This window comes from Cynocephalus volans, chromosome X (assembly GCF_027409185.1).
Source record: "Cynocephalus volans isolate mCynVol1 chromosome X, mCynVol1.pri, whole genome shotgun sequence".
NCBI classification, from domain to species: Eukaryota; Metazoa; Chordata; class Mammalia; order Dermoptera; family Cynocephalidae; genus Cynocephalus; species Cynocephalus volans.
In genome coordinates, this window is record NC_084478.1 from 81,291,621 (window position 1) to 81,317,479 (window position 25,859).

Here is a 25,859-nt window from a genome sequence, read left to right on the forward strand (position 1 = left end):
CTGCTTTATACCTTACCCCTTCAGCAATACTGAGCTATGTGTACTTCCCCAAATCTGCCAAGCTATTTACATTGCTGTTTTAAATTTTTTATTGCTTTGCTTTTTATTTACATTGCTTTTTAAAACTTTACATTTCTTATTTTACATCTGCTTTTTATTTTACATTGCTCTGCTTTTGCAAATGCTATTGTGGCCTTCTAAAATGCTCCCACCTCCTTCTCTCCCTGGCATATCCTTTGAAGTCTTCGTTACTGTAACATCCTTACTGATAAATCTTACCTCACATCTCTACAAGCACTGTTTCTCAACCATTTTTTTCATTATCATGCCTCACCCAAGGAGCCTTTTTAGACGCCTTTTTCTAATTGATCCCCCCTACCCCCGTGAAATTTTAATGTCACAGACATACTGCACATGTTTATGTACTGTGGCCCTTTGGGGGACCACAAACCATTGTAACATCTAAGTTTTTTCAGCCCTCAAGAGTCAATTTTTGCTCCCTTGGGGGCAATATCATACCTGTTGCAAATGCGAGCTCTACAGTGTCAGACACTGCTATTCCAACTGGTCTTTTTGAGGTTCACCCTCAGTTTCTGTGATAAGTCTTTCCTATCTCTCTGACCATTCCTTCTTAAGACTCCTTTGTAGGCCTTTCTCCCCCACTTGCACTTTAAACACTGGCATTCCACAAGGCCTTATTATTGTATACATGCTTTCTAAGTGATTTAATCTATTTCCTTAGTTTTAATTACCACCTATAATGCTGTTGACTCCCTAATCTGTATCTTCGGGGAAGATGATTAGTTTGAGCTCCAGCCTCTTGCTGTTTCATGTGTGGCCAACAGACTGGCAGCATGTAGCACCACCTGGGAGCTTGTTAGAAATGCAGATTCCCAGGTTCCACCCCAGGACTCCTAAATCAGAATCTGCATTTTAACAAGATCCCCAGATATTTCATATGCACATTAAAAGTAGAAAGGCCCCGGATGGGCCCTATTACCAGCTCTCTAATAGACATCTTCAATTAGATGTTCCACAAGCACATCGATCCTCACCCTCTATGTTTCTTGGTTAATGGTAATGCAATTTACTCGGTTGTTTACACAAGAAATCTAGACCACCCCTTCCTTATCATTTATATTGAATTGGTCACCATTCCTATTTATTCTATCTACTAAGTGGCTCTTGAATTTGTTCCCTCTTCTATGTTCATCACCACTGCTTTCATGTCCTCTTGGGTGGATTATCACAGTAAAATTCTAACAGATTTCTCTATCAGCAGTCTCCCACTGATTTATCTGCCAGCCATTGCTAGAGTCATATTCCTAAAATGCAAATCTGATAATGTTACTACCTCCTGGCTAAAAATTCCTTCAGTGACTGCTCACTGTCTGAAGCCGAGGTTCCTTAGTGGTTACCAGAGGCAGAGAAAGGAAGAGGGAAGGGAGGACAGGGAAAGGTTGGTAGACCATACAAAGTTACAAAGTTACAGTTAGATAGGAAGAATAAGTTCTGGTGCTCTAGGGTGACAATATAATAATAATTATATTGTAATTATAATATTACAATTATATATTAATAATTGCAATTTTAATAATATACTAATATAAAATTATAATATTACAATTATATGCTAATAATATTGTGTTGTATATTTCAAGATAACCAGAAAAGAGGATCTTAAATGTTACAATCACAAAGAAACAATAAATGTTTAGGTGATAGATATGCTAACTATTCTGGTTGGATCATTATACAATATATGCATATACTGAAATAATAAACTGTACCCCATAAACATGCACAATGAAAAAAATAAATAAAGCCAAGGTTCTTAACCTGGGATTCATACATGGGCTTTAGGAGATCCTTATACTTTGTGAAATTATAAGGAAAAATTTGTGTATGTACATTTTCTGGGGACAGTGTGAATAGCTTTCATCAGATTTTCAGAGGAGTTCATGATCAAAAAAGGTTAAGAACAACTGACCTAAAGGATCAAGTTTGAGCTATTTAATTTTGCATACAAGGACCCTTCATACCTCTCCGGCCTTACCTCCAGCCACTTGCCTATAGAAACCCATGGCTCCAGCTTTAATGACATACTTGGAAGTCCCCCCAACTTTCACACCTCTGTGTCTCTGCACATGCGGTTCCTGGACTTACCCCAAAGTTACAGAAATAACTTGTAAGTGATGGAGCCTGGATTTACATCTAGGTTTTGCTTCGAAGTTCACAGTTATTTCACTCTACAGTGGCTTCACATTTTACATTGTGACCTAGTATACACAAATAAATACACACACATACACCCCAGAACAAGTTTCATGAAATTCACTTTGATATGTAAAAATGCTTGCTGTAGCCCACCACATTGATGTAATGTTCCATTAATGAATTGCAGCTCTTGGTTTGAAAAACGCTGCACTAGACCTTTGCTGATACAGGGGATTCCCATTGTTTAGAATTTACTATTATAGCCCCAGTAGTACCAAGGTTTTGAGGTTTCCTAAGGACACAAAAGTTGTTCTAATATGAAAGTATTTGCTAACGAACTGATCACTTATATGAGTCCCCACTCAAATAACCCACTCCTTTAAACACTAGCACTTAACCCCATTCTTCTGTTCAATCATTGTGCCTCTCATGGATTGTCAGATGTATCAGCTGTCAATTCAGTGTGAATCTGTCACCAAGTGAAATTACAAATCTTATTAAAAGATATAGCACACCATGAAGTCAGCATATAACATTGACAACAAGGATCTGATAGACCAGTTCACAATTGAAGAGGAGAAAAATAAGTACAAATAATGATTTAAAAAGTGGTTCAAAGAGAATGATTTGAAAACCAAGTGATCAAGGAGAAGCCCTCAGGAAAACTGATGAAGCCCTTGAATATTTTGGCAAAAATCAACCCGCCTAACAATCATGCTGCAAAAGTCTTACAGGAAGTGAAACCACCTTGAAATATCATACAATTTTGTTTGAGAAATTAGGCCCAAACCAAAAACCATCAATCCTTGATATATTCTTTGTTTGTTTTAAGAATTAGTGCATAGTTGTACATAGCACTCAATTTTATTAAATGAGACAAAATAAACATTTTTAATAGTTTTTACTTTTTCATGCTAGCATCCTAATCAAACTCTGCCTCTTCCACTATCTAAAATTTTGGTTCCCTTTTTAAATGGGTCCCATACTTTCCTGCTGCCATGCTCTCATGATTTTTTCTGCTCGGAATTCTCCATCCCCACCAATGAGAAAGCAAACTCCCCCTCTTTCTACTGTACACCACACTACTTAGTATGTAATGCTAGCATACACTGCCCACACTGCCTTTAAACTGCTTCCTGCCTTGTTCTGAGCAGTTTTTAATTACAAAAATTTTTATTTATAAAGGTAATACAATCACATCAGACAAATATGGGAATCAGAAAAAAAATGTGGGTATGTATGTATGTATGTATGTATGTGTGTATATAAAAAATATTACATACAAGGGGTCTTCAAAAAGTTCATGGAAAGATTTGCATTATCTTTTAATTTCATTTTTTCCATGAACTTTTTGAAGTACCTTCATATAGCATACACACACACACACACACACCCATTATCACCATCCTCACAAAGCCACTGCTATTATTTTCTTGTATTTCCTTCTAAGATTTTTCATATGTATATATTTTTTACATGACTCAAATTGGGATGCATGGATGATGTTGCAGCCATTTACCCTTTAAAAACAAACCAACATTACAAGATGGGCATTTTTTCTAGCTTATGCAGTCATCCTAACCACCATTTTAAATGGTTTTACAATAGCCCATCAAGTGGATATGTTGCAGTATATTACTTAACAATTCTAGTGTTGTTGAATATTTAGGTCTCTTTCCTGCCCCCCAACTCCCTTTTTTGGCTATTATAAGTACGTGTATATCTTCATGTACACATCTTTACTATATTTTGGATTGGTTTATTTCCTTAGAATAGATTACCAAGAGTAATAGATGTTATGAGTTAAAGATTTTCCTTCCTTTGGTTCAAGTTTGGTAGGAGGAAAAAAAATATTTGTAATATTTCAATTTCTCTGGTTATTAGTGACACTAAATATTTTTTCATGCTTGTTTACTATTTGTTTCCTCTTTTATGAATTGACTATTTTGTGTCTTTTGTCCATTTATCTGAATATTAGTATTTTAAAAAATCAATTAGAATAGTTAAAGATTTTAACACTTTGCAGTATTTGCTGTGCCTGTATTTTTGGTTTTGCCTCTTTATTTTGTTAAAATTTTAGCTGCAAAAGTAATACAATCTCATTACAGGAATTTTGGAAACTAGAGAAAAACATTAAAAAAAATCATCAATAACTCTATTAGTCTAAGATTACCATTATCATTCTCACTGGTCTTTTTTTTCTCATATGTGTGTGTTTTCAAAGTTGTGACTGCAATGTGCATACAGTTTTAACACCTGCTTTTTTATTAACACAGATCATTAAGTATTTTTCTGAAATGCCTTGTAATCTTCATAATCATTTAAAATAATAGCATAATATTCCATAGAGAGTGGATTTACCATTTCATTATTGCTAGGCATTTGTGTTTTTTAAATTTTTTAATTTTATTTTATAAAGAACGCTGATAAATACATTCATGAAAATAGTTTTTTCCCATATTTTGAATTATTTTCTTAGGAAACATTCCAAGAAGTAGGATTATTATATCAAAGAGCATTAAAACCATAGGCTACCAAAATGCTTTCTTAAGGAATTGAACCAAATCACACTCATTAGCAAACTGAGTACCATCTTTTTCAATTCTCTTAAACACAGGCTTAAAGAGAGGCTTACCTAGTTGTTGTAATTTGCATTTATTGATGAGTAGTGATGAACATTTCCCCATGTTTTCTAGTTATACTTAAACTCCTTTGTAAATTGTCTATGTGTTTTTTGTCCATATTTCTTCTTATACATTATACTGCTTGAGTGCCTTAGATAATACAAATCTATCACTGTCATATATGTGTCACACAGGTTTTTTCAGTCTGGTTAGATTTTATTTTTAAAATGGCCAAAAAAGTTTCAAAAGTTATTTTGTTTTTATAATTTTATAGAGTCAGATTTATTAATCTTTTCCTTTGTGATTTTTTCTATTACCGCTTAAGCTTAGAAAATGATTCCCCTTTAAAAGCTTGATAAACATTCATTTTAGTTTTTAAAATTTGCCTTTTTATATTTAACTCTTCAATCCAGCTGCCACTTATTTTAGTTTATTACAGGAGATGAGGGTATAAATGCTACAAGTTGTCACAATATCATTTACTGAACAATCCTTTACACTTCCATTCATTTGCAATGTATCCTTTATGATAGATTAGATTCATATAACTGGTCTCTTGGTGGGCACTGTATTATAACACTATCTGTCTAATTTAACACCAATGGTACCAGTGTTTTTTCATTATCCTAGCTTTGTATACTTAATATCTAGTAGCATTAGTCCTTCATTACTCTTTCGTAACAGAATTTTCTTTGAAAATCACTCTTCTTTAGCTTTCAAACGCAATTATTTTCTATCTTATCCCTAAGACATGAATTTCTTGAGTACAGAATTCGTTTATTTCCTTAGAATAGATTACCAAAATATTGTTACTGGGTCGACAGGTATGTATTTTTTCACACTCTTAACACTTACTCAACATTTTCAAAAAGAGTTGTCCCAATTTCATTGTAACCCTGCCAGCACCTGGATATTTTGAAATTTTGTTTTTTCAAACTTGGTAGGGAAAAAATATACTTTGCTTCAATATCCATATCTCTACTTATTAGTGATGATAAACATACACTTGACATTAAGTGGGTACTTAATCAATGCTTGGTTAATGAAGAAATGGCATGTATGTCCATCTGTAGAAGAATGAAACTAGACCTGTACCTCTCGTCACATATGAAAATCAGTTCGACATGGACTAAATACTGAAATATAATACCTGAAGCTATAAAACTACTGAAAGAAAACACAGGGGAAACACTTCAGGAAGTAGGATGGGGCAAAAGCTTTATGAATAAGACCCCAAAAGCAGAGGCGAGAAAAGAAAAAATAAACAAATGGGATTATATCAAATGAAAAAGCTTCGGCACAGCAAAAGAAACAACAGAGCAAAAGACAACCTACAGAATGGGAGAAAACATTTGCAAACTATGCATCTGACAAGGAATATCCAGAATATAAAAAGAATTCAAACAAGTTAACAGTAAAAAACCAAGTAACCCAATTAAAAAATGGGCAAAGGAGTTGAATAGGCATTTCTCAAAGGAAGATATACAAATGGCCAACAAACACATGAGAAAATGCTCAACATCACTCAGCATCAGGGATTTGCAAATCAAAACTACATTGAGATATCATCTCACCCCATTTAAACTGGTTATTATAAAAAAGACAGAGAACAACAAATGTTGGCAAGGATGTGGAGAAAGGGGAACCCTCCTACACTGTTGGTAGGACTGTAAATTAGTGCAGATGTTATGGAAAACAGTATGGAGGTTCCTCAAACAACTACAGAGAGAACTGTCATGTGATCCAGCAATCCCACTGCTGGGTATATACACAAAGGAATGGAAATCATCATGTTGAAGAGATACCTGCACTCCCATGTTTATTGCAGCTCTATTTACAATAGCTAAGAGTTGGAACCAACCTAAATGTCCATCGACGGATGACTGGATAAGGAAAACATGGTATATATACTACTCTGCCATAAAAAAGAATGAAATTCTGCCATTAATAGCAACATGGATGGACTTAGAGAAAATTATGTTAAGTGAAATAAGTCAGGCACAGAAAGAGAAATACCACATGTCCTCACTCACAAGTGGGAGCTAAAAAAATAAACAAATAAATAAATAAGGAAAGAAAGATACAATAATCTGTTGAATTTTCAAAAGGAGAGAACATAACTTAGACCACCAGAGGTGGGAAAGGAGGAGGGGGAGGGAGGTTAGTGAGAAATTGGTAAATGGCCACAAAAAATGATTACATTGTATAATGATAAATATAGCAATTATCCTGATTTGTGGATCGTGTATTACACACAGATATTGATATTCAATGCTGTACCCCACAGATATGTACACCCAATTATGTTCCAATTAAGAATAAATAAATGAATAAAGGGGAAAAAGAAAGAAAGAAAGATACAACAATCACAATAACTCTCTCTGCTCTGACACTTCTGCCACATGAGACCCCTGGGTCACTGTCACCACCACTAAGGCCTTTGCCCTAGCTGTGTCCCCTGGACTTTGGACTTCCCAGTCTTCCGAAACTGTAAGCAATAAATTTCACTTTCTTACAAAAGAAAAACAAAACAAAACAAAAAAAACAATTACAATAATTTGTTGAACTTTCAAAAATAGAGAACAGAACTGAGGCTGCCGAAGTTGGGATTCAGGTTCCGGTCAAGATAGCACAGTAGTCGGTTCCTGGTGTTGCTCTTTACCACAGAGTGACCAATTTGAGGAGCAGTGATGGAGGACCCGAGATCTGCACAAGAGCAGATGGGAGCCCAGTTCAGGTTGCTCCCCATTGTGCAGAGAAACTTTAGAGCTTCTTGGCTCACACGCCCTGAGTCTGCTGGGTCTGAGAAGGCTGGTGGGGTGGGACTTCTGGCCCAGGCCAGCCCCTGCCACTGGGTGAGACTTAAGAGGCTCGCAGGCCCCCATACCCTGAGTCAGCCATGCCGGGAGAAGACAGGTGGGGCTGGACCTCTGGCCCAGGCCAGTCTCCACTGCGGAGAGAGACTTAACAGCCTGGAGGCTCCCATACCCTGAGCCAGCTGAGCCAGGGAAGGCAAGCAGAGTGGGACTTCCAGCCCAGCCAAGTCCCTGCTGCTGGTAGAGTCCTAAGAGGATTGGGGCTCCCACACCCCGAGCCAGCCATGCCAGAGAAGAAAGGCAGGGTGGGACTTCCAGCCCGGTCTAGTTCCTCCTGCCCAGAAGTGGCAGTCCCTTCAAGATCCAAGCCCAACACCAGGGTGAAATGAGTTGACTGAGATACCCCCAAGCACAATGACAAAACACCAAAGGAAAGATACCAGAAATATGAAAAATCAAGAAAGTATATCACCACCAAAGGAAAATAATAATTCTCAAGCACTATTGAAAGGTGTTGATCCTATAGAACAGGAAGTCTCTGAAATGACAGACAAGGAATTTAGAGTAACTATTCTAAGGAAACTAAATGAGATACAAGAAAACTCAGTGAAACAACACAATGAAATGAGAAAAAAATACAGGATTTGAAAGAAGAAATGTACAAAGAAATCAATGCCTTGAAAAAGAATGTAGCTGAGGTTGTGGAGCTGAAGGATTCATTCAATGAAATAAAAAACACAACAGAGAGTTTAACCAGCAGACTTGAACAAGCAGAAGAGAGAATTTCTGACCTTGAAGACAGGCTGTTTGAATTATCACAGGCAGTCCAGAAAAAAGAAAAAAGAATTTAAAAAATTGAAGAAAATCTAAGAGAGACAACTGATAAACTTAAGTGCTCAAATATCTGAATCATGGGTATTCCAGAAGGGGAGGAAAAAGGAAATGGCATTGAAAACATATTCAGTGAAATAATAGCAGAAAACTTCCCAGGTATAGGGAAAGTCACACATCTCCAGATTCAGAAAGCCCAAAGATCACCAAACACATTCAACCCAAAAAGATCCTCTCCAAGACGTGATAATCAAACTGACAAAACTCAAAGACAAAGAGAGAATCTTAAAAGCTGCAAGAGAGAAGCGGCAAATCACCTATATGGGAGCCCTAATCAGAATAACATCAGACTTTTCATCAGAAACCCTAAAAGCCAGAAAAGAATGGGGTGATATATTCAAAACACTAAAGGACAAAAATTGCCAGCCAAGAATACTTTACTCAGCAAGGCTATCCTTCCAAAATGGACAAATAGTATATTTCCCAGACAAACAAAAACTGTGGGAGTTCACTACCACATGACCAGCCCTACAAGAAATTCTCAAGGAAGTACTCGGTTTGATACCACAAAAACAACCATCACTGCCATGAATATGCAAGAAAGAACAATACCTATCAGCAAAACAAAAATGCTAACAAAAGAGAAAGAAAGAGTTTATCTATCACCCCAAGAAACCAATAAATACAGAAGACAAACAGAAAATTAGAAAGAAAGGAATGAAAGGTACTTAAGACATCTAAAAATCAGTAAAATGCTAGGAGTAAATCAGCACCTTTCAATAGTAACTGTACATGTAAAGGGATTAAATTCCACATTCAAAAGACACAGACTGACTGGATTAAAAAGATGGACCCAACAATATGCTGTCTTCAAGAGACTCACTTGACCTATAAAGATACATATAAACTAAGAGTGAAAGTATAGAAAAAGACATATCATGAAAATAGAAATGAAAAACGAGCTGGAGTAGCTATTCTTATATCAGATAAAATAGACTTTAAAGCAAAAACCATAAAAAGAGGTAAAGAAGGCCACTATATAATGATAAAAGGATCTATCCATCAAAAAGACGTAACAATCATAAATATATATGCACCGAATGTTGGAGCAGCCAGATTTACAAAGCAAACACTATTAGATCTAAAGAAAGAGACAGACACTAACACCATAATAGCGGGGGACCTAAACACCCCATTCTCATCATTGGACAGATCATCTAGCAAAAAATCAACAGAGAAACACAAGATCTAAACAATACTTTAGATCAATTGGACTTGGTAGATATCTACAGAACATTCCATCCAACAGCCTCAGAATATTCATTCTTCTCATCAGCACATGGAACATTCTCCAGGATAGATGACATGTTAGGTCACAAAGCAAGTCTAAACAAATTCAAAAAAATTGGAATTATTCCATGTATTTCTTCTGACCACAATGGATTAAAATTAGTAATCATTAATAAACAAAACTCTAAAAACTATACAAACACATGGAAATTAAACAATATTCTACTCAATGACATGTGGTTCCAAGAAGAAATTAAACAGGAAATCCAAAAACTTCTTGAAACTAATGAAAATAATGACACATCATACCAAAACCTGTGGGATACTGCAAAAGCAGTTTTCAGGGGGAAATTTATTGCATGAAATGCTTACTTCAGGGCCGAGCCCGTGGCACACTCAGGAGAGTGTGGCGCTGGCAGCGCGGCAACGCTCCCGCCGCAGGTTCGGATCCTACATAGGAATGGCCGGTGCACTCACTGGCTGAGTGCCGGTCACGAAAAAGACAAAAAAAAAAAAAAAATGCTTACTTCAGAAGAATCAAAAGATGGCAAATAAATAACCTAACAGTTCACCTTAAAGATCTAGAAAAACAAGAACAATCCAAACCTAAAGTTAGTAGATGGAAAGAAATAATTAAGATCAGAGCAGAACTAAATAAGATAGAAACCCGAAAAACAATACAAAAGATCAATGAAACAAAAAGTTGGGTTTTTGAAAAGATAAATAAAATCAACAAACCTTTAGCAAGATTAACTAAGAAGAGAGAAGACCCAAATAACAAAAATTAGAAATGAAAAAGGTGATATTACAACTGACACCTCAGAAATACAAGGAATCATCAGAGACTACTATAAACAACTATATGCCAACAAATTTGAAAATATGGAGGAAATGGATAAATTTCTGGATGCATACAAACTACCAAAACTGAGCCAAGAAGATATAGAAATTCTGAACAGACCAATAACAATATAAGAGATTGAAGCTGTTATCAGAAGGCTCCCAACAAAAAAAGCCTAGGACTGGATGGGTTCACTGCAGAGTTCAACCAAACCTTCAAAGAGGAACTGATACCAATTCTCTACAAACTGTTCCAAAAGACTGAAACAGAGGCTGTTCTCCCAAACTCATTGATGAGGGAAACATCACCCTGATACCAAAACCAGACAAAGATGCATCAAAAATAGAAAACTACAGGCCAATATCCTTGATGAATATAGATGATATAATCCTCAATAAAATACTAGCTAACAGAATACAGCAACACATACCAAAAATTATACACCACGATCAAGTGGGATTCATCCCAGGGATGCAAAGTTGGTTCAACATACGCAAACCAATAAATGTGATACACCACATCAATAAAAGCAAAGACAAAAACCACATGATTATCTCTATTGATGCTGAAAAAGCATTTGACAAAACTCAACATCCTTTCATTATAAAAACTCTCTATAAGTTAGGCATAGATGGAAAGTGTCTCAACATAATTAAAGCCATATACGCTAAGCCCACTGCCAATATCATCCTGAATGGGGAAAAGCTGAAAGCTTTTCCCTTAAAAACACGAACTAGACAAGGATGCCAACTCTCACCACTCCTATTCAACATAGTGTTGGAAGTACTAGCCAGAGCAATCAGAGAAGAGAAGGAAATAAAGGGCATCCAGATTGGAAAGGATGAAGTCAAGCTGTCCCTTTTTGTGGATGATATGATCCTATATATTGAACAGCCTAAAGACTCTATAAAAAAACTCCTAGACTTGATAAATGATTTCAGCAAAGTTGCAGGATACAAACTCAACACACAAAAATGAGTAGCATTTCTACACTCCAACAGTGAATACGCAGAAAAAGAAATCAAGAAAGCTAGCCCATTTACAACAGCCACCAAAAAAATAAAATACTTAGGAATAAAGCTGAACAAGGATGTGAAAAAACTCTATGAAGAGAACTACCAACCACTGTTGAGAGAAATTAAAGAAGACACAAGAAGATGGAAAGATATCCCTTGCTCTTGGATTGGAAGAATTCACATTGTGAAAATGTCCATCTTACCCAAAGTGATCTACAGATTCAATGCAATCCCCATCAAAATTCCAATGACATTTTTCTCTGAGATGGAAAAAGCTATCCAGACATTTAAATGGAACAACAAAAGACCACGCATAGCCAAAGCAATCCTGAGGGAAAAAAAAAAAAAAAGCTGGAGGCATAACACTACCTGACTTTAAACTATACTACAAAGCTATGATAAACCAAACAGCATGGTACTGGCATAAAAACAGACACATATATCAATGGACTAGAATAGAGAACCCCAAAATCAATCTATACGCCTACAGCCATCTGATATTTGACAAAGGCAGCAAATCTACATACTGGGGAAGAGACCGCCTTTTCAACAAGTGTTGCTGGGAGAATTGGATACTCATATGTAGAAGATTGAAACTAGCCCTGTACCTTTCACCATATACCAAAATCAACTCAAAATGGATTAAAGAATTAAATATACACCCTGAAACAATAAAACTCCTTAAAGAAAACATAGGGGAACACTCCAAGAAGTAGGAATGGGTACAGACTTTATGAATAGGACCCCAAAAGCACAGGCAACTATAGGAAAAATAAACAAATGGGATTATATCAAACTAAAAATCTTCTGCATAGCAAAAGAAACAATCAATAGAGTAAAAAGACAACCAACAGAGTGGGAGAAAATATTCACAAAATATACATCTGACAAAGGATTAATATCCAGAATTTACAAGGAACTCAAACAACTTTACAGCAAAAAACCAAATACTCCAATTAAAAAATGGGCAAAGGAGCTGAATAGGCATTTCTCAAAGGAAGATATACGAGTGGCCAAAGACACATGAAAAAATGCTCAACCTCACTCAGCATCTGGGAAATGCAAATCAAGACCACATTGAGATACCATCTCACTCCAGTCAAGATGGCTAATATCCAAAAGAGTGAGAATGGTAAGTGCTGGAGAGGATGTGGAGAGAAAGGAACTCTCATGCACTGCTGGTGGGACTGCAAATTGGTGCAGCCTTTATGGAAAATGGTATGGAGGCTCCTCAAACAATTACAGATAGATCTACCATATGACCCAGCTATTCCACTGTTGGGAATATACCCAGAGGAATGGAAATCATCATGCCGAAGGGATACCTGTACTTCAATGTTTACAGCAGCACTATTTACAGTAGCCAAGAGTTGGAAACAGCCCAAATGTCCATCATCTGATGAATGGATAAGGAAACTGTGGTATATGTACACAATGGAATACGACTCTGCTATAAAAAAGAACAAAATACTACCATTCGCAACAACATGGATGGACTTAGAGAAAATTATACTAAGTGAAACAAGTCAGACACAGAAAGAGAAATATCACATGTTCTCACTTATTTGTGGGAACTAAAAATAAATAAATAAATAAACACACAAACAAATCAAGGGTAGTGGGGGAAGAAGACAGAATAACCGCAAAAATTCCTTGAACTATTTAAGTAAAGTGAACAGATATGATGTGGGGGAGGAGGGGAAGGCGTGGAGAGGAATGGGTAAATGGGCGTGAAGATCAACTACAATGTATTTTGAGAAGTAAAAAAAAAAAAAAAAAAAAAAAAAAAAAAAAGAACTGAGGCTGCCAGAGGTGGGAAAGAAGGAGGGGGAGGGGGGTTAGTGAGGAATTGGTAAAGGGCCACAAAACATGATTACATTGTGCAATGTTGAATATACTAATTATCCTGATTTGAGCATCACATATTGCACACAGGTATTGATATTCAACGTGGCACTCCACAGGTATATACAATCAATTATGTTTCAATTAAAAAAAAACTGGATTAAAAAAAAGAAATGGCATGTACAAACCTATATATGTATTTGGAAATGGGGAGGTTTAAACAAATATTGTAATTATAATAGGTAAATGCTGGTTAGATATAAGTTCGTGGGCTAAATGCCTGTAGTCCTTCTGCAGAGAGGTTCTAGATGTGCCAAGAACACCCTGGAATTCAGACCTGAATTGGGGCGATCTTTAGAGACACTGTAATTTACATTCACTGCAGGTATATCTGTTTCTGGGCAGGGTTAGCTTAAAGGATCAGCTGAAAGCTGTCCAAAACAGTTAAGACAGTGATATGTTGGTATGCCTGCACCTACACACAGGCCAGGAACAGCCATGACTGGCTTTGGCAGCAAAATCATAATGAGAAGTGGCAGGCATCTGAGTACTCCACTGGAAACTGACCTGGGCCCTAGCAGGCCTCCTGCAGTGAATTTAAATATATAAGAAACTAGATCTGACTCATAGGAGCAGGCATTTTCTATGAAACCACACTACTTTTCTTCTCAACTTGCTAAGCCCAAGAGGACATGGAAATCCTTGATTCAGAGAAGCTTGGTGTTCTCCTTTCATTCTGTAGCTTGAAGGAGAGAGGGTCATTTTTTCTCCTGGGGATCACTCCTCTATTTTGAATATTTAAAAATCAAAGCAAAAGCTAACAAAAGCCAAGCTGTTTTTCTTTGTTCTTAACACCACGTAAAACTCATTACTAAAACGTTGGTTCTCTTTGCTCTATTGCCAAAGTAGTAGGTTCTAGTTGTAAACTTTTTCAAGGACTTCCCTGGTCATGAAGTCTGTCAATTGATGAAAAGAATTCTATGTTATTATCTTAGCCTACATATGCTTAAATTGTGCTGTGTTTTATTCTGAAAAACAATGTTATTTTCTCCTGACTTTTCAAGAGCACCTGAGAATATCATCAAGGCCACGGTCAATTGCACAAACAGCTGATTTGTGAATGATGCATCAGCAGTTACTACCACAGCTGCTTCATTTCATTCAGACAACAGATTGATAAATTCAGAGTTTCAAAAAATCCTTCTCCTCCAACATATATTAAGTACAACAGACATATCAAACAAGATGCCAAATGCTGAAGAAGGCCCAGCAGTCCTTGTCAGAGTATCGTTGTTTGGACATGTTAACACACAGCTCCAAAAGGACTTTTCCTTTAACTCCAAATAGCACCTGAGAAGAGCCATTTCACATGCCCTTTCTCCTTAGAGAGACATCCAACTTTAGGTTGCCACTTTCCTTAGAGACGGCAATACAAGCCTCTTTCTTGATTCTTCGGCCTTTTGTTTAAAATCTATTCTCATTAGTTCTCCACCTATTCAAAAATGTTTGCCACTTCTTTCAAGAATTAGCTCTTAAATTCACCTCTCCCAGGACCTCTGTGATCAATTCCTCTTTACTGCTAAGTTTCTTCAGCTCATACATATATTCCATTGGTACCATAATTGATGTTGTTCTCTAATTATTCTAATTTTGTTAATATTTCTAGAGTGTAAGTCCCATGAAGACAGACGAATTTCCAAAAGCTGAAAAGGAATTTAGAGACTGTTTAATTATATCTTTTGCCCTGCACATTTTGCTGATGAAGAAACTAAGGCCTAGGGAGGTTAATCCGTCCAAGTCAGTTAGGCAAGTTAGCGCAGAACCCAGGTGTCCTGATTTTCAACAGTGCGCTTTCCACTATATTAGGCTGTCTTCTATTTCACTTGCATCTCTTTGGAATGCCTCGTAAAGTGCTATATACACATGTCTCCTAATAAATGTCAATACAATAACCATAAAAGTTTACATAACTGAGAAATTGACTCAAGGAAAGAGTCAGAAAGCAGAAAGATTATTTTCTTACTTCTTTGCATGATGCCACCCTCCAGACCAGTTAATTGCTACTTTGCACATTCCGTCGATCAGGCATTGGGCAGCTGTGATTGTGGCCCCTCCTACAGCTGCTGCATAGTCAAATATCCCTTCGGTGGCTGGGCAGTCATAACCTTAGGGCAAAAATTGGAAGAGCTTGTTAAAAGATGAACTGGAGAAAGAGGAAGAATAGGTTGGGGTGTGACAACAACATGCCCTACTAAAAAGCTACTGTGCTAACATCAGCTCCAACTAAGAGAAACATCTCCAGTGTTGGGGAAAGAATATTTTAAAATGTTAGAGCTAGAAAGAATAAACCTTCAAGATGAACTAGTCACATCCTACAGATGTGAGAGAAACCAAGGCCTGAGAGGTGATGTGTTTTGTCAGTGGTCACACAGAGCCAGGCTCAGGGCTCATTTCCAGTCCAGTGACCTACTAAACCGTGCTGTTTCTCTAGACTATCCTATTGGCCACTTACGGTTTTAAAAAATGCAACTGTTTAATGAGAGATAAGGTGGAATACTTAGCCAGAACATAAATCTGTGTTCAACTAAATCAGCATATAGACAGCCAGACCAGATGTGAGCACTGCCATTTGGGCCTAAGCAACTACAAGGTTTTCCTCCATCTGACCCATCATCCAATTTTGCTCAACTCATATGGTTTTCTTGTTTAGTGAGTTATACGTAGCTAACCCAAGATGAGGACTGACAGAGAATACACTCTTTCTTAATTAAAAATTATTAAAAACCATGATGCAAGTTATAAAAAATTAAATAGCATAATCTACAGATGGAGGTTGTTGATCTTCCATCAGTGCCTGGTAATGACTTTACCTAGCCCATATTCTATGGAGTCTGGATGATCATCATCGCCTTCTTGGCTAACCTTCTGGAGGTGCTGCAGATAGGCATCAGTGTGGAAGGTGGCCATCTCCTCCATGGAGGCCACTTTGGGCTTCACTATCCTAATAATAACAGAGACAACAAAGAGAGTTCAGTGAGTCAGACACAGAGTATGCCAGAAGTTGGAAACATGAGCCAGCTGTCTGAGCAGAAAATACAGCTCCCAGCTTCTGGTTCCAGTGGACAGAAGTAATAAACATATTCTCTTCCTCCCCTATACTGTACAATCTTCCCTTCCTCACATCTATGGTAATGACTTCATTAATAAGGGGCAAGAGGATAGATTAGTCCCTTGACATATAGGTAAGTGAAAATAAGTGAATAATTATATTTGAGTAAAACGAATGATTAGGTATCAAACTTTACTCTGTGAGTTATAACTTTCATGACGAACCAGAAGGCAGAGATATTTTCATTTGAATCAGCTGCTAATTGGGCTATATAATCCTTTCAGCTATATCTTTATTATAATACACAGCTGTATTTTAATGCATTTTGAATTTGGAGTCAGATTTGGAGTCAGAGAGCTGGGCCACTGTCCTAAGTCTGTATTTATTAGCTCTACAATCGCAGGTAAATTGACTCTTCTATAGCTCAGTTTCCTCATCTGTAAAATGGGGAAACTTATGAGACTTATGTAAAGACTAAATGACAATATACACAAAAATGTTTTGTGGATAACTATCACTATTATTAATATTAAAAGATAAAAATAGGCAACACAAAATGTACAAAGTTTTGATACTTGGTCACTCACATCTGCCTCTGAGAGGAAGGAGAGAAGGAGCAAAATGGTGCGCTTCACTCAGAACCTCTCAACCTTCTCCTCACAAGATGTGACAAATAGGAGTGAATGAGAGATACAGAGAGCTAACCTAACACCAGGACTCACCACCTCTAACCTCTGGCTGCCTATTTTCCATTTCCTCTTCTTGACACCGCCACTGCCACTACCATTCTCCAGCCCTTGCCACTTAAAGGTGGTCTGTGGGCCAACAGCATCAGCATCTCCTGGGGACTTGTTAGAAATGCAGAACTTCAGCCTCACCTTAGACCTATTGAATCAGATTTTGTATTTTAACAAGATGATGTGATTCATATGCACATTCAAGTTGAAGGAGTACTGACCTAGGCCACAGGGAGGCAGTTAGTAGCTCTTTATGTTTGCTGAACGGGAACATGGCCATGACTTACTACTATCACCAAGGTGGCCAGGAGAAATCCTGTGGTCCAGCCTCAAAAATTAAATATATAGCCAAGATCCAAAAAATCCTTGCTTCTTCAAGAAAATATGTCTATACCATCAAAGGTAAAAAAATTAAAATAAAAATTTTATAATTTCTTGGGCCATGTTTTCCAGCCCTAGTAGGTACTTCTAGCACCCTCTAACTTATTTTGTTAAATGTTACAGTTAAAAAACACTTACTGAAAGCCTGTCTAACAGCAAGGAAACTGGGCAGTTTTACTTTGTTTCGTTATCTTGTTTATCATAAAATAATTTTCTGAAATGTTAAATAACTTCAATGGAAGGCATGTGAATATCATGTTTCCCAAACATATGGGTTAAAAAAATGGCTGAAAAACACTCCTGAAGAAGGTACTCAGAAAACAATTTTGTTAATAATAAGGATAAAATCTGAAAGCCCATTACACTACCTCTGGGAGATAAATAAAACATACCAAACTAGCTGACATAGACACTCATCTATTTAGCCAGAAAATGTCATAAATAATCCTATAGATGGCAGGGTTATAATATAGCCATGCATTGCTTAACAACGGGGATACGTTCTGAGAAATGCACTGTTAGGTGACTTTGTCATTGTGTGAACGTTAGAGTGTACTTCCGCAAACCTAGATGGTACAGCCTACTGCACACTTAGGCCATGTGGTACAGCCTGTTGCTCCTAGGCTACAAACCTCTACAGTATGTTACTCTGCTGAATACAGTAGGCAATCGTAACACAATGGTATGTATTTGTGCATCTAAACATATCTAAACATAGAAAGGGTACAGTAAAAATACATATAAAAGATAAAAAATTGTACACCTGTATAAGACACTTACTATGAATGGAGCTTGCAGGACTGGAAGTTACTCTGGGTGAGACAGTGAGTGAGCAGTGAGTGAATGTGAAGGTCTAGGACATTGCTGTCCGCTACCGTAGACTTTATAAACACTGTACACGGGCTACACTAAATTTATAAAAAATAAAGTAGTTGTGCTTCGACGTTGTGATGGCTATGACGTTATGACGGCTACGATGTCACTAGGTGATAGGAATTTTTCAGCTTCATTATAATGCGGTACTTCGTTGACTGAAAAGTCGGTATGCAGCACATGACTGTATTTGCTCTTATAATGACATCAAATACAGAAATGGCAATAAAAAGCAACCTCGTTTTTTTGAAGGAAGCACTTAACTCTGTCCACAAAGTACCTATCCCTAGGATACTTTCCCAGCCAGTTAAGAAGTACTATTTCTAATGGATCTTAACTGCGTCATGCACTTTTTTCAAGTTTTCTTAATTCTTCAAGAGCTTTCACGGGTTACAGGCAGATTACAAACACTGTGAATAGTGTCATGAAAATCTAAAAAAACCCCAACCAAACAGCATTCTCTTCCTAATTAGCCCTATTGGGAAGCAGGATATTAAGGCTAGGAACACCTAGCTTCAGGGCTAGGTCTTCACGAAAGACAACTTACCTCATTTGCTTATGCAGTGCATATGCTTCAATCAAAGAATGTACCATACTGGCCTAAAAACATCAGCATAAAAAAAGCAAGAAAATAGTCTCTTAAAAGTTTAATTCAGCAAAATCCCGTCAATTTCGCCATCCCGAGCAAAGGAACTAACTTTGTTTCAGCTCTCTTCCCTTCTGTTACTTAACAGTTACAATACACTTTAGATAATACACAAAGTATCAAAACCCTAAAGGCGAAAGCTACCCGGCTTTACTCAGGTGATGGAACTCCTTTCTCCCGCAGCTTCTTTTCCACTTCAGCGATCCCCTTGTGGTAAAAACTCTATCCCCTCCCTGTCATCCCCCCACACTCCGTGCCCCAACCCCTCCCCTCCCCCCACCTGTACATTGGACGCCCCGCAGGGACGCCCTGCGCTCTCCCAAACGATAAGAGAACACTTCTTCCTGTTACAGCGTTAGGTATCTGATACTGCTACCCAAATTTCTGCTGAAGATTTTCCCCAGCCTAGTATCCTCTCCGCTTCCTACTGCCCTCCCGTCCACCACCCTCACCTCAAAAGCCTACAGTCTTTCATTCCGACCTCTCTTACCCGTTTGGGAACCTTGGCCAGGGAGTCGCACATACTGACATACTCGGGACTATAGATGTAGACCGGCGGCAACGGCTGCCCACCTTCCGCCGGTTCCTCCGGCTCTTCCATCTTCCACTTCCAACCGTTCCGGAGCCAACGTCCAGATCCCCCGTTTTTCGGACTCAGCCCGGGCTCCGGTTCCTGCTCCTCTGATCGGCCGCAGCGGTGTTCCCTGGTCAACGTTCCCTCCTATTCTTGAGATCGCCGGAGACACTGTCCCCGCTCCCCATTCAATTGAAGGAATGGATAGGCCTTCCCAGGCCAGAAACCCTTCATTTAGTGACCACAGTTCCAAAAAAGGGGCCCGTCGGATATAAAAGCCCAAACAGCTGCGAGTTAGGATCGATTTTTTATGGCACGAATAAGTACGGTCAAAACTAACCATCCTTGTTGCCCTACGGGGCCATTTGAGATGAGGTCAGACCAGCTTCGGAGCATACTGGGAGATGTAGTTTCCAGGGGTTCGAGTAGCGGAAGAGCCGGGGCTAATCTCTAAAATAGCCGCGAATTTGAGTTTTAGCGCTGGAAGGAAAAAAAAAAAAAAAAAAAAAAAGCAGTCTCAACTCCTTATGAATTGTTTCAATCTAAAAATACAGCCATTTCAATACTTAAAGACAGATACAATGTGGCCACCTAGAGCCCACCACCAGCCAGCTACATCAGCTGCCTATTCTAAAGATTGGCTTTTTGTTTGGGGGACTAATTAATGGTGCAAATAGCTTGAAAAGTTTACACAGTAAATTGTGTGATACCACTTTAGTTCATTTCTTTTCATCACTAACTATCCACGTCCATGTAAGAGGATAAACAATCTCAATAATTTACTCTGGAAAATCTGATAACACTTTTCCAAGAGTCTGGCTGGTACTGTGGAAATTGCTTGGTAGATTCCAATCAGGCAAGGATGTCAAATGTACTCCTTGAACATTCGTGTGGTAGGAGGAATGCAAACAGATACTTTCAGTGGTGTTTGAAAACTGAAGCTCTTCTTCCCTCCTTCTTTTTGTTTCTGCAGCTAAACAAAGGTTAGGAAAATATTTTAGGTTTGTTGTGAGTGTCCACATTAAGGACCATCCTGAGGCAGTATTAAAATTACCCTCAGCATTTCCAGAATCTGGAGGCCCTTATGATTTGATTCAAGCTGGCCAATGCCCAGGCCTGAATTCTCACAGTGACCTGAGGTGACCTACTAACACCCCTGAGACAATGTAATATCCTTATCTTTTAAAAAATCTTAGCTTGCTTTTTACTCTTTAAACATTTATTAAGCATTGTAGTATGCACTTTGGATGTGTTATCTCTTTTTATCCTTGCAACAGTCCTGTTTAAGGATGTAATATGCCCATTTTACAGATGCAGTTTACAGAGAGAAAACATCTATCCAAAGTCACACACTTAACAAACAGAAAAGCAGGAATTCAAAGTAAGTTCTGCCTGACACTGAAGCCTTTGAACACTCCCTTTACTATATAAACTTGATTTCTCCAGGACGACTTGGTGCTACATTGAACTTTGTTTAACCTTCCATTTAGTATCCCTTCAATGCTTAGTGTTATGGAAATTGTGTGTGTGTGTGTGTGTGTGTGTGTGTGTGTGTGATGTGTTTTCTAAGCAGAATGTAAGCTCTTATGCTTCTTTTATATCTTCCCATAGCAACTACTTCAAAGCTCTGCAATCATTCAGTCATTCATCAAACATTTACCTGACATCAGCTAAGTGTACAAAACAGCTGAAGATTCGAAGATGAATTACAATCTGATATCTTTTCTCAAGGAATTTGCATTCTTGTAAAGAAGATGAGGTAAATATACAGGAAATTATATGCAATGCAGAGTCAGAAAATGGATGTAAGATGCTTAGCTTACTTAAAAAATAAGCATTAAGTGCTTATTAACCAGTATTTAATAAATGGTAACTAGATTCTTATTTGGTGGCATTTGAGGGGGCCTTAGAGGGTGCACAGGCTTTTGCTTGGTAAAGATGGGAGCCAGAGGAGGGTGTGCTGACTAGAATGAACAGCATAAGCAAAAACACAAAGGAGAAAATTTCTAGTCTAATTTGAGTGAAGGGGCCAGACTATGAAGGGCTTTGAAATCTAGGCTAAAGGGAATAGACTTCATTCTGTGGAAAATGGGGAGACTTTTAGACAGAAATCTTAAAAAAAAAAAGATTTCTACAGCAGTAGTGTGTAGGAGAGATTAGTTATTGAAAGACTAGAGGCAGCAAGATGACTGCAGTAGTTTAGATAAGAAGTGATGATTGGTTAAACTAGGGTGGGGACAACCGGAATAGAGAGGGAGAAACAATGCACAGGGTAGGTTGAACAGGACTTCCTTAATACATGGATATTGATGAGAGGGAGATATATAGAAGAGAGTCACTGAAAACTCTTAAATTTAAAGCCTGATGAAGAGAAGGCTAGTAGTACCAATATAAGAAAGAGGGCAATCAGGTGGAAGAACTCATAGGATAGGGCGGAATGGACATGAGTCTGATTTGAAAAGTTAAAAAATGTTGAGTTTCATAAATCAATGGGTTAAGCGATTACAGTGACACACACACACATATTTCTCCACATGAATAGGAGATAGCTGAAGTCATTAACAGTGGCTGAGATAGCCAAGGGAACATGGCTTTCTCCACCGGGACATCTAATAGTCATATCCAACTAAACATTTTCAAAACCAAACTCCTGATTTCCCCATCCAAGTCCTTTCCACCCCTTCCCCATCTTTCAAGCTTAGTAAAGATACCAATATCTATACAGTTGCCTAGACCAGAAACCTGGGAGTTATTTGTGTTCCCTCCTTTTCCTTCACCTGCAGATCCAATCCATCAGCAATTTCCATCAGTTCCACCTCCAAGACATGCCTTAAATACACCCACTTCTTTCCCTCTGCACTGCCACCACCCCAGTCCGGGCACTATTACCTCTTGCCTGGGCCTTCTGCAATATCTATCCAGTCTCTATTTCCACTCTTGCTGCCCTACAACCTATTCTCTTTGCAGCCACCATAGTGAGCTTCTAAAAAAAAGTAAATTGGATCATGTCACTGAAACCTGCCCCACCCCTTGGTGGGAATCTTTGAGCCCAGAAGAAAAGTGTAATTTTGGGAAATGCCTGTTTGTGGGGGTTCAGGGGAGAAAAAAATACCAGAAAGGAGACAAAAGGGAAATAGTTTGATAGGACAGTTTCACAGAAATCAGGAGAGGAGAGAGCTTCATGAAGGAAGAGATGATAACAATGTCATGTATTTCAAAAGTGTCAGATCCCCTTCTGCAGCGGAAGCTCACTGGTGAGCTATGAAAAAAAAGGAGGTAGAGGAGGAAGCCAGATTGTGGGTGGTGGGTGGTGGGTGGGAGGGGGATGTCAGTTAAAAAGTGAAGCTAACACAGTTAAGTGTAGTTTCCTCTTTGAAGAAATGTGATTGTGAAAGGAAGGAGTTAGTCTATCAGCCTGAAGGGACATTAGAGCCCAGAAATGCTTTTTGGGATAAGAGAACTGCATGTTTATAGACAGAGGGAAAGGAGTCCATGGAGGATGTAGGAGTTCACTAAAAGGTGAGATCATAACAGGTTGGCAACACAAGAAGGAAATAGGACTTGTCCTGGGCCTTGAGGGATAGGCGGTGGAAGGAAGAGGACAGGACAGACTGGGCAACTGACTCCTTAAATTATGGACTCTAATCAGATTACATGAAAATAGATTGTTTTATGTGTTATTTCAGATCTGGCAACAGATAGCTGAGCACTTCAACACATGGGCATTGCTTCTAATCTGGAAACAGTATCCAAGTAGGGCAAGCAATGTGGCAAGATGGCTCAAGTATGGAGAAATTGTTACACAGTGCTCTGGAACTGGCAATGTATTCCTGCAGCAAATCTCATAGGGAGGCTGGATCCTTACTCATAAGTAAGACAGAGCACAAATCATGCCACAGATCCCTAATCTCAATTTTCCACATGCTTAATACCCATATTGTCCTTAGATTGGGAAGAAAACCCTTCCCAAAGCACTGGATTTGCAGTTGAGGGACTTGAAGTCAGAGGAAGTAGGTTGAATCTTGGCTCCAAAGCTTGCTAGCGTAGTGACCCTGGGTAAGTTACTTGACTCACTTTCCTCAACCGTTATTGCTAAAGATAATGTCTGAGCCATCAAGGTCACGCTGGGCCGCACCACTTCTTTTGGTACTCTCTCTTGCCTTCACTTGCTGGCAGAAGTGGTGTCTGGTTAAGGTAATTGTTGGAATCCTGCCGACATAGCCAACTGTATTGCTAGGGCTAGGGCTCACAGAGTCTTCAAACCTGTTGTACAGACTGGGTCACAGACCCCTCACACACAGATCATGAGCTAGGTAATTGGGAAAGATCCTGGGAGCTGTTGGTAGACGACAGGAGTTCAGTCCTCAGCTTCCTCAGCAGCAGCAGCAGCAGTGGCCTCCAAGAGGGTCCTGGGGGCCCTGGCAGCAACAGCTTCCAGCAACAGCCTCCAGCAGCAGTAGCGGCCTCCCTGTGCCCCTCCACCCCCGGGGTGGCCCTGGGGGTGGAGGAGCCCTGTGCATCAGAGCCGTTCATCCCTTATACTTAAATCTGACAACGCAGGACAACCTAGGTGTGAGTCAGGCAAGCCAGGAACACCTGCGTGCCCACGTGCATCTACATCAGACAACAGCCCAGGAACACCTGGGCACACGCGCAGTTAGTTACATATTTACATCAAATGCTGGGCAAGATTCCGAACATCCAAGGGAGCCCTGACCATTTTCCTATATTTTTCATACAAGCAGGCAGGAGGAAAAGCAAACCACCTTTTTTGCTCATTCCACTGATGCTTCAACTGTATTCAACAGACTGACCCATGTTTTCACACCACCCCATAATATCTTTTCCTTGGAGAGTGGAGTTGCTAAGAATGTAAACTCTAGAGTCAGACTGCCTGGGTTCAAATCCCGGTTCTACCACATTTGAGCTGATTGACCTTCAGTCTTTTGCTTAAACTCTCAGTGCCTCAGTTCCCTCACCTATAAGATGGGAATGCCAATAATATCTACCTCACGTGGCAATTTTGAAGATAAGAAGGCCCATGCCGAGTGTCTATATAACAATGTCTGGCATTTGGTAAGAACCCAAATATTGGTTATTTGTCTTAAGAATCATTATGCCAAATATTTCTTAATTTTTTGGGGAAAGTCTACCTCCACTGTTATCCTTACCCCCACACCACTACTGCAAGAGCACTACTAGTGGTTTGAGAACAGGTCCTTGGCTTTTGGGCATAGCCTTAAAAGAAATCAGACTTCTGTTAAATATAGGGTGACCATATCATCCAAACTGGGACACTTTTGAGAGAAAGAGAGTGTTATTAATAACTATGCCGGGATAACAGGCATAAATGGGGACTATCCTGGACAAATCAAGACCTGGGATCACTCAAGTTAAACAGGAAATGAAGACTAAATGTGGAAAATACTGTATTTATCTTCACTGCATTAGTACAGATACTAGGCATTTGGCAAGTGCAAAAAGGGGTGGTAGAGGTTTTTGTGAGCTGTGGCGAAGAACAACTTTTGCCTCACCATTTGCATAAAATTCCCAGAATGTGGTAAATAATAATTAACCAGGATGGGACCATAGAGATACTGTTCATCCTTGCTGGATAAACTCTCTCTTATTATAGAAAAGGCTGATGAAGAGTATAAACATGATTCTGCCAAACAGTTATAATATTTAGGAGAACAAATAATTTTTAAGTACCCTCCAGTAGTGAAGAAACACCATTTGTACAAAATTGGAATGCTTAGTAAAAATTTGCTTTATTCATTTATGAGAACAGGTTTCCTAAAGATGTCAATAAACCTGTTTGAATTTAGTGAGCCTAGTTTGAGCAGGTATGTATTTGAACGATAAAGCTGCATTTCTTTTCATATATTAACTAACATATTATATAGTGTATAATACATGATATGTGTATTAATATTAATATTATTCTACTTTGACCCAATTAATGATCTTTGACTGTACTGTGTATCTAAACAGAATATGTAAAATAAAGCAATGAAATAAACTTTAGTCACAAAAATGCAAATAAAATTTTGCGCACT

The 25,859-nt window shown here is 38.5% G+C and overlaps 1 protein-coding gene across 5 annotated transcripts in view; it reads right to left on the reverse strand.

Annotated features, from left to right (window-relative positions):
• HDAC8 (histone deacetylase 8) overlaps positions 1 to 20,193 on the reverse strand; it is a 219,012-nt gene extending 198,819 nt beyond the window's left edge. For 4 of the 5 annotated variants that reach the window (XM_063083263.1, XM_063083268.1, XM_063083266.1 and 1 more), the window contains exons 1-4: positions 19,717 to 20,193; positions 19,128 to 19,180; positions 16,351 to 16,481; positions 15,504 to 15,645 (exon numbers count right to left, since the gene is read on the reverse strand). In XM_063083263.1, coding sequence (XP_062939333.1) covers positions 15,504 to 15,645; positions 16,351 to 16,481; positions 19,128 to 19,180; positions 19,717 to 19,827 — 437 coding nt within the window. In that variant the 5' untranslated portion in view covers positions 19,828 to 20,193. The remainder of the gene's footprint in view (positions 1 to 15,503; positions 15,646 to 16,350; positions 16,482 to 19,127; positions 19,181 to 19,716) is intronic. The other variant, XM_063083267.1, reaches the window with a different exon arrangement.
• Positions 20,194 to 25,859: the final 5,666 nt, after the last annotated feature.